The 9,332-nt window shown below is 38.2% G+C and overlaps 2 protein-coding genes across 2 annotated transcripts; both read right to left on the bottom strand.

Moving 5' to 3' along the window:
* Positions 1-4,279: 4,279 nt before the first annotated feature.
* Positions 4,280-6,435, bottom strand: LOC135429912 (protein croquemort). The gene is made up of 4 exons (XM_064684399.1): positions 6,007-6,435; positions 4,868-5,664; positions 4,604-4,697; positions 4,280-4,542 (listed from the first exon to the last, which is right to left on the bottom strand). The coding sequence occupies exons 1-4, from the start codon at positions 6,433-6,435 to the stop codon at positions 4,357-4,359; spliced, it is 1,506 nt and encodes a 501-aa protein (XP_064540469.1). The 3' UTR covers positions 4,280-4,356.
* Positions 6,436-7,136: 701 nt separating this feature from the next.
* On the bottom strand, positions 7,137-9,078 carry ninaD (neither inactivation nor afterpotential D). The gene is made up of 5 exons (XM_064684465.1): positions 8,912-9,078; positions 8,547-8,849; positions 7,681-8,492; positions 7,531-7,621; positions 7,137-7,469 (listed from the first exon to the last, which is right to left on the bottom strand). The coding sequence occupies exons 1-5, from the start codon at positions 9,038-9,040 to the stop codon at positions 7,278-7,280; spliced, it is 1,527 nt and encodes a 508-aa protein (XP_064540535.1). The 5' UTR covers positions 9,041-9,078; the 3' UTR covers positions 7,137-7,277.
* Positions 9,079-9,332: the final 254 nt, after the last annotated feature.

The following is a 9,332-nucleotide window of genomic DNA, read 5'->3' as shown; positions in this document are numbered from 1 at the left end:
CATGGCGTATGCGTAATATTTGGCTGACCAAATGAAAAACTACAATTTTGGCAGCTACTGAAATATGTTTGTTAGCTGGGCGCAGTTTTAATTACAACGTTTTCCAGTCCCCACTGCTCGCAATGCCAACATTGTCCAGCAAACAGACATGCACTTAAATAATGTGTACAAAGTTAAAACTTGTATTATGCATTTCGTTGCATTTGGGGAACATGATTATAAATTATTCTGTGCTACTAAAATTTACAATTATTTGCATCGATTATTTGAGAATGTTTGAGTGATTGTTTGAGCTGTTGCTTTGGAAATTTTTGTTTATTAGAAGAAGAATATAAAAATTAATTTGAAGAACTTTACAGTTTTAAACGATTAAGTAAGTCTCGCACTTATCTGATACACAAATTGTTAATGACTTTTTGATTTTATTACTGAGAATCACCTCAAGCTTTGGACTAAATTTGAATGAGATGAATCAAATGAATATATATGTAAAGGCAACTCATCTTGGCTGTGATAAGGAATATATATTTAAACTCTCTCAAAATTTTTATTTTTTGTTTATATTTTTTGGTAGTTTTAATCTTTGTTGTTTTCTGTACACTTTGTCGCCACTGAATTTATTTTAAGCGCTAAATTCTGAAAAAACTGTTAGATAATAAAAACTGTACAATACGTTGGCTTGCCCCATGTGGCAATTCCATGGCATATATGGCCAATTTTAGAGCCAACAAAAAATATTTATATATATGTATCATATACATATATATATATATATATACATGTTTTCACATAGAAAAAATAGGTGCACGAAACATTTGACTTTTTCAAATTGAATTTTTAAATTCCGCCAACATTGTCGTTGCGAATGGTCGTTGTTGCTCTCGTGGCTTAAATTCTTGTCTTTTTCCATTATTTTTTGTTATTTCATTTTATATTTGCTTCTTTTTTTTTGCTGTGCGTCCTGTGTGTGTTACTGTCAACTTTGTAGCGCCTGTCCGACGCCAAAGGCCAATGCAATTTGTGCGCGAATGAAATTTGTAGGCGGCTACTGCATAACGCATAGAAAATTGCAACATCAATTTTCCAAAGGCGAGCTGTGCTAAAAAATGAAAAGATTTATTGTCAAATATGGGGCCATATTGTGGTTAACATTCTATTTAAAATGTCAACAAAAATTAACTGCAAACCGATTTATTTAATTGAATTTGGCCAAACGCAACAAAATGCCTTGCATACTTTTGAGCGCGTGCTAAAATTTCTATGAAAAACATTTTTCTGGTAGTTTTTTTCGCTAGTGTTTTTTCTATAAAACAGAATGTATATTACAAGCAAAAATAAATTCGCATTAAAACAAGTTTTTAAGCACGCTTAAATCAAACAAAAATCAGACTCAGCTAAAAATTGACCTCAACATTATTAAGGAAGGCGACCTCGTTCGAAGGCCGTTCGCCGGCAGCCGAAACACAAACATTTTCATAAACTTAAATGCCAATTAAATAACATTAAATTGTGCGCAAAATGAACCCAAGCAACACTCCAAAAAAATAAAGGCAGCCCCTGTCGAAGGGCTGTCAACATGACAAAGGGAAAAATTAAGCAGCTAAACAGGGCCTTATGTAGGGCCAGCTAAAGCAAACCAACAAAACCAGCCAATGGAGTCCAAGAGACTAAGGCCGCAAGCCAAACTGAATGCATAAGCCATACGAACATGACACTGACAGAACACACACACATACATATTTACACACTCATCCAGAACATGCTCTGCCAGTGCAGAACAACAACACACAAAAGCCAAAACCAACAACATAATCTATGGGTTGTCAACAAAACGACAAAGAACGAAAGAGTGAGAGCGAAACCATAAAGCCGGCAGAGAAAGCATCTAAAAAGAGTAAGACTCGCCAGCTATATAAAGAGGAAGAGGCTAAGAGCAAACAAATTAGTATGCAAGTCAGGCGACAGATTAGGACACCAAAGTTTTCGCGACATAAACGGACAACAGTCGAGCTGGCGGGCTGGCGAGCTGGCCAGCAGCAACAATGGCATTTGGCTTATGCATGAAAATGCCTACCAATTCACACACATTATACACCCCTACTACCCACAAAATATTTACACAGTGTTTTTTGTTTCTTTTTTTTATTCTTATGGCTTATGTGAAATAATGAAGTTTCTCACCGACTCGATCTGTTGCTGGCTGTATGCTTAGCCACAGCAAATCGTAATCCTAAAACTTTGATTATAGAACTCGTAATACACTATAGTTTAAAAAAAAATTAAAATAAAAGTCTTTAAGCTAGATTTGTACTGATCTTTTTTCCATACATAAAGTCTTCAAGTCTTCTAATATATTAACTATAATATAGTAAGCATCTATAAAGTATTTATTTTAGAAAATAAATCAAAAAAAAATTCTTTTGTTCAAAATTGTTTAGGTGATATTTAGTATTATATTTTATTTATGAAGAAAAGATTTCAATACTCAAAAAGAGTTAAATACTAGGGCACCAATTTTTTAAAAATTTTTTTTTTTAATTTCTCGCTAAATTGTAAGGTATTTAAAAATTTGTCAGTCTGTACTTCGCGGCCCCTTGGGGTAACCTGGTAGTTTGAGCTGTTGGGGTAGTCTTCTTTTGTATTTTGTACACTTTGTGGAACTTTTCAAAAATGTTCACTACAAATTCCTGACACAACGGCACGTTTTAGTGAAGAGCGAATGCAAAGTAAATTTCAAAGGAAATTATAATAAAATATTTTGTTGGCTGGCTCGAGGTCCGTGTTTGTTAAAACAAACAATGAAAAACAATTTTATTTTATATTTGTTTCCGATATATTAATAATCTCGCAGAAATTATAATATCTCGCAGTTCACATAACTCTTTTATTTTAATTTACGCCAAATTGTGTTGGCTTGTCTGCAATATTGTTAAACAATTGTAATATAGTATTTATCTAGGCACACTGCAAGCTACTGAGTTATTTATATTGTGAATTTATGGGCATATAACATGCACTATAAATCAAATGCTGTCTTAAATTGTTAATCAAAATAAAATAAATTTCAATCTAAATAAAGCAAATGCGCAAATCAACCAATCCAATCCAATCCGATTTTAGTTGATTCGTTTGTACTAAATAGCTCTCAGCCAAAATGCCAGCAAATGTGCATAAATAAATGAATGTAAATCATGTTTGTAGCAAACACATATTTGTCCAGGAATTGGGCTCAGTATGTTTTCTGTTTTAAACACAAATATATTTGACTGCTAAAATGCAAATAAAATTGAGACTTAATTATTTATGCTGAAGGATATTAATTTTATTTTGATTTCAATGCCTGGAATTCTTGTAATTATATTTATTAGTGTTATACGAGTCTTGAAAAAATAAAATATGAATAATATAAAACTGTTATTTATTGATTCGGATGAAGAATAAACTCTTGACATTGTAATACAAATGTTACAAAAGCCGGAAGATATAATTACTATTCATATTCTTAATGAATTTCATGTCTTTATTTAATTACTCAGAACTTTCAGAACTTGTGTACAAAATTTAATCCATGGCTTAACTTGAATACAAACTGGTATTAAAACTCAAAGTTTACTAGCCTTAAAGCCTTTTCAGCAGCAGTTTTTCTCTTAAGATTTTCGTGATATTCTGTTGTAGAGCTTAATCATAACTTATGTGTATTTATTCAAGTTATGGCCAACACATACTTGCTACCATATAATTTTCATATTTTCATACATTGTTTAACTTGCAACGCCGCCCACTTCCTGAGCTTCCTCAGCTACTTGCCAGCTGCCCCACCAACCGCACCCTTCCCCCACTGAGCTCTTCGACAACAATGTGTGTGCAAAACGTAAGTTTGCGTGCCAGGCGCATATAAATTAGCCGCTTATAATATTCTGTTGGCATTTTTCAAATTTCCAGTTAGCAATTTGGCTGTGGGTGAGTGTGTGTGTACGTGTGTGGCTAGGTGAAAGAGTTCGTACGCCGTAAAGTATGCAGCTTACGTGCTCAAGGTTTTTGCCTGTGCACCGCCAGGCACCGCACACATCACGACAAATATTATGAAACAAAAACAAAAAAACAATTATTAACATATTAATAAATTTTAGCATATCTGAAAGGCCATAATTTTGTGTAATTCTAGACGAGCTCAGCTGGGCAACACCTCAAGGAAATTGGCCAAAAAGCAGCAGCACGCCAATTTGTGTTACGAATTTCATTTTTATGGCGCACTTCAATTAATAATAGCCTAATATAATCACTTCTGCACTCAAAATATTACGAATAATAACAGAAAACAGTCGTTATCACAAAGAGAAACAGAACACAGTCTTATCAATATTTGCTGCCGTTAACGCCATCGCCTTCAATTACTTTTACTTCAGCGCTGCTTTCAGTTTTCCACTCATTGTGCCATTTATGCTTTTTACTCACGACCACGCCAACAATCAGCATGATGAGGCCAATCAAAAGCAATCCCAGTCCGATGAATTGACCAATCTTGGGCACGCTTAAGCCCAGCTGTAATTGAATTTGGCATTAAGTAATGCGCAAACTTGAGATCAACTTGAAAAGTACCAACCTTAAGCAGGCGGATCAGATCATCACCCAGGTCTGCGTGAAGTTGAACCACAAACAGCGGAGCATAGTGATCATAGGCCACATCCTTGAGGTAGCTAAGGAAGTGAGAGAAGGTAAGTATAAAGTATAACAATGCAGAAGATGAGTTTTAGTAGCGAATAAATTGAAAAGCATGTGAAAAGAGAATGAGAATGAGCATAAATATGTTATATATGATCTATGCTATAGAGTGAATAGCATGAAAAGATTGTTGAGCTTAACTCACTCGATGGCCTCATCTCGCTGCACAAGTACACTGATCATAACTTGTCCTTTCAGGCTTAGCGGTATGCCTAGAGTCGGCTCCATGACCACATACATGCCATGCTCCAAAGGATTCGGCTGCAAGCCGGTCGTATTTCTCCTATAGGACTCATCTGTCATGTAGAAGTGCGGATGCGACATGTAAATGGGACCATGATAGGCGGCTGGTGAGAAATCTAGCACACCATTCAGCGGACATTCCTTTTTGGCAACACAAAAACATTTCGTATCCGGCGCCAGTTGGCCGTTGTCGAAGCTCAGTTCGCTGGTCTCGTAGCGCCAGGCATCGATGCCCTGCACAGTGACATTCGCCATGCTGTACAGATTTATGTATCGCGATGCATCTGACAAAAATATGGAAATTGTCTCGTGCCACCGACGACCCGGCGCCCACAGCTCGCCCGTGCTGCCATTGACCTTGCCACACTCGCCCTCATAGTAGCCCGTATGTGCGGTGCCATTCCATCGCTGCAGCTCGCCCATCCGACTGAGATCCCCTTGGCCCGTGTGTATGGTGAAATTACCCTCGGCCGTCTCAGAGTTGTTGCGCATATAGAACCAGCCGAAATGGTCACTGTACAGTGGCAACAGCGGCGAATGCAGCCGCTCCACAAAGTCAATGAGCTCATGGTAGAAACCATCGAATAGCCACTGTCCAGCCGTGTAGCTCATGTAGGTGCCACCTCCCTCACGATTCAGCGCAAAGTTCATAATCTTGCGCAGCGGGCGACGATATTTGCGCACATAGCGGGCGGCCGTCTGCGAGTCGGGATTAATATAAGTCAAAATGCAGACAAAAAATGCTCCAGTAAAAATTTACATAACAGAGAGAAAGACAAAACTTGGTAATAAAAACAAATTGAAAACTTTAAGCGTAAACAAAAACTTTAGAGAATATTTAAGCGCGGATAGGGGAAGGAATTAAAAAACTGCGAAAGTTATTTATCTGTTTGTACTAGATGAGAACATATATATCAAATATTTGTTATTTAAGCAAAATGCCCAAATAACCTGGTCGGAATATCAATATATATCGATTTAAAGTGTAGTTATCAGTAAATCCCAAGATGATTATATGTTTAAGTCAGAGTTTTTACTCACCAGTGTTGGAAAATGTGGAACAACAATGACATCGTCGAGACTACCCTTGGATTTCTCAGGCACAAAGTGCCAAACTCTTCGTCCGTAATAGGTTACCTCCGGCTGTTGCCACATTAGATGCACCTTTTCCTTGTAATCACTAAACGTATAAGGTCCTAGCTGCTCAAAATTCGGTTTCACTTGATCATTATTCAAATCCTCCGGATTGGTCCAATTGAATAGATAGAAGGTGCTATAGACCGGTGTCGGTGTGGTCACCCAGCGCTTGTACATAAACGAATTGGGCGCCAGGGGCAGTATGTTACGTATTAATTGCCGCGACAGACTGGGCCAGGCTGAAAGCAGCACAATGCCTAGTATAAGTAGAAAAGTGCCTAGGCCAAAGACCCAGATCTTTTGTTGGCGCACACTGCAGCAGTTGCAGCACATTTTGCGACTGCTGAATAAACTCAAGAGTTTCCAATGTTTATAGAAGGCTGCGAATAAAATGCTCAGATAAGATTAAAACGTATATATTTTGCTTCTTTTAATCGTTTTCATGTTGTTTTTCATATGCAAATATAAATGATTGATTAGATTGCTTTAATGTGTTAATTATAGTGACTACTTAAGAACAGCTAACTAAGAGTGCAGCAAAAAAAAAAAACTTTTAATCATAAAGTTGGGTATGTTTTGAGCACGATAGGTACCACCAGATTAGCGGGGAATTTTGCTATATACTTATATTTGACTTTTACGTAATTTTACATTTAACAGTAGCATATTTTATGGCTGATTAGAAATACAAAAAAATATCCCGCAGTTTATTGCGGCACCCGAATCAGTTACAATCCTTAAAAACCTGAAGCATCCTGAAACTCTCTTGCTCTCAATTATCGGCTCAAAATATACTACCAAATAAATTTCCCATATCTTAAGCTTTAAAAATATACAGCTTTAATGCATACACATATGTATGTTTTCTTAAATACATGCTTCATAAGTACATGCATACATACATGCATACAAATAAGGTAACTATAGTTATGTATAAAGTATGAATTTTAAGCTTCCTAGCTCCTGCTGATTGAGCTGTGCGTTGTCAACTAATAGTCAGCACAATCAGTTTTATATAAAGAAAGATTAAGAAATACTTTTTTAAAATCACGTTTATTTAAAAATTTTGCAAATTAAAAATAGAAATCACAATCCAAAAATCACTTTTTGCTATATTTTAAAATTTTTGTGTCGAAGAGAAATTAAAATACATCAGCTTTGTTTAGCTCTAAGCATTATGTTGGAACTGGTTTTGGGTCAGTCGAATTTTCTGTATCTGCACTGATAAGTGCCGCCCTATCAGCTGCCGCCTGTCCATACCACTTGCGTTTGAGAGTGAGGAAAATTCCTACAGCCAGAAGGATGCAGCCCAAGCAGAGAAAGCCAATGCCCGTATAGCGTCCAATTGCGGGTAGATTTAATACCAGCTATAAAGAAATGTCATGAATAGACTGCGACTGGGAATGGAAATATATATATAGTAGTTGCCTTCATCTCGGAAGCGAGCTCCTTGTTAATAACTGCTGAGCTGCCGGTTGTGAAGAGTGGCGCATAGAAGGTCGGTATGTCTTTTATAATGCTGTGTATTAAGGCCCGTTGTTAATATGTTTCCCTGTCAAAAATGAACCATGGACTTACTCGATGTCCGCGTCTGCTTCCATATACAATGAGACCATGACGGCTGCATTCACCTGAAGCGGTACACCAAGTTTGCGTTCCATTATGATGAAGAAATTGTCGCGTTCATAGCTTGGGTCAAAGCCAGTTATTGTGTTGGCATAACTCTCATCGGCATACATGAAATGAGAGGCTGATAGATACATGGGAGCGCCATCGGCACAGGGACCCAAGCTTGTGGCGCCCGAGGCTGGACAATTGTCGGGCTGTTTGTCAACCGGACAGTAGCATTTCATATCCGCTTGCCGTTGTCCATTGTCGAAGGTGTTTGGCGTCACCTCGTATTTCCAGCCCTGAATACCCTCAATCTCATAGCTTTGGCCCGTGAACTCCAAATTGATAATGCGGCAGGTATCGGCTATGAATATGGTGAGTGCCTTCTCCTTTGGCTCGTCGGGGACAAAGAGATCTGTGGTGCTGCCATTGAGACGACCGCATTCGCCCTCATACCAGCCCGTATGATTTGCACCATTCCAGAATTTAATTTCGCCCATTTCCTTAATATCACCTACGCCCGTGTGCACCGTGAAGGCGCCCTCAGAGTCTTTGGATCCGTTTCGGTTTAGAAACCAGGCAAACTGATCCGTTTCAATTGGCGGCACCAGAGGATTGTTCAAAGTCATTGCGTAATGCAGAAACTCATCATAGAAACCCTCGAAGAGCCACTCGCTGGCCGTGTGGGTGGCATAGAGTGCACCACCATTATCATTGAGCGCTCTGTTGAAAAAAAACTTAATAAGTGTGGGGCTGTCACGAATGGCAGTCGCTGCGGCCTAAAAAATAAAAGAAATTAACTTTGTATTTTCAGTGTATTTAATAGTTCTCACAATCGATGGTAGATGTGGCACCGTCACCAAGTCCGTCTGCTTGCCACCGGAGAGTTCCTCCTCCCAGAACCAGGTGCGATTTGGCTTGAAGGTCACCGTATTGTTCTCATGCCACTCCAAATCCATTTTTAAGCGCTCCTCTCTATAAACATAGGGCCCCAATTGCTGAAAATTTGGCTTAACACCATACAGCTTCACTTCCTCCGCGTTCGTCCAATTCCACAGATACATATTCATATAAACGGGTATGGGCAGCTCCGCCCATTTCTCATAGGTTCTCGATGTGGGCGTCAGCGGCAAAGCCTATACGTAATCGGGACTATTAGAATAGTTAAATCTATCATGATTTTTTCGCATCTACTTACCTTCATTATGATACTATCTATAAGAGTGGGCCACCATATTACAGCTAGGAGTCCTAACACGGTGAATAGTGTTCCAAAGCCAAAAACCCAGACCTTTTGTTGGGTCACACCACAGCATCGACAGCACATTCCGACCACGTCTATATTCGGAATGCCTACAGCGAACCCTAACGGTGGTTAACTAACCCATTAAACCCTAATCGCAGCTGTTTTATTCTGTCCATATGCGATAATCTTCTATTTGTTTTGTTTTCTTTTCATTGATTATTCATTTTTAATTGTTCCTCAAGTTTATGGGCTTATTGGACGTTCAGATGTATGCACAATGCACTTAAACCAATTTCATCAAGGCCATTGGGTTTTACCTTTTGGGTTACCTTTTCTTTTATCAGTCTAGTGATTATAGATTATGAAACGCTGC

The sequence above is a fragment of the Drosophila montana genome, unplaced genomic scaffold (assembly GCF_035044405.1).
Source record: "Drosophila montana isolate Dmon_TW-CO22-7 unplaced genomic scaffold, ASM3504440v1 contig_2747_1, whole genome shotgun sequence".
Classification (NCBI taxonomy): Eukaryota; Metazoa; Arthropoda; class Insecta; order Diptera; family Drosophilidae; genus Drosophila; species Drosophila montana.
The sequence above is the reverse complement of the archived record's forward strand: the minus strand, read 5'-3'. Positions and strand labels throughout refer to the sequence as shown.

What these genes read in the sequence shown, in the direction of transcription:
- LOC135429912 (XM_064684399.1), bottom strand. Translation starts at nt 6,435, where the DNA reads ATGTGCTGCAACTGCTGCAGTGTGCGCCAACAAAAGATCTGGGTCTTT. An exon ending in CAGCGAGATGAGGCCATCGA is followed by an intron (nt 4,698 to 4,867) that starts GTGAGTTAAGCT and finishes TCACTTCCTTAG; the next exon opens with CTACCTCAAGGATGTGGCCT. An exon ending in ATCTGATCCGCCTGCTTAAG is followed by an intron (nt 4,543 to 4,603) that starts GTTGGTACTTTT and finishes ATTCAATTACAG; the next exon opens with CTGGGCTTAAGCGTGCCCAA.
- ninaD (XM_064684465.1), bottom strand. Translation starts at nt 9,040, where the DNA reads ATGTGCTGTCGATGCTGTGGTGTGACCCAACAAAAGGTCTGGGTTTTT. An exon ending in GAAGCAGACGCGGACATCGA is followed by an intron (nt 7,622 to 7,680) that starts GTAAGTCCATGG and finishes CTTAATACACAG; the next exon opens with CATTATAAAAGACATACCGA. An exon ending in AGCTCGCTTCCGAGATGAAG is followed by an intron (nt 7,470 to 7,530) that starts GCAACTACTATA and finishes ATTTCTTTATAG; the next exon opens with CTGGTATTAAATCTACCCGC.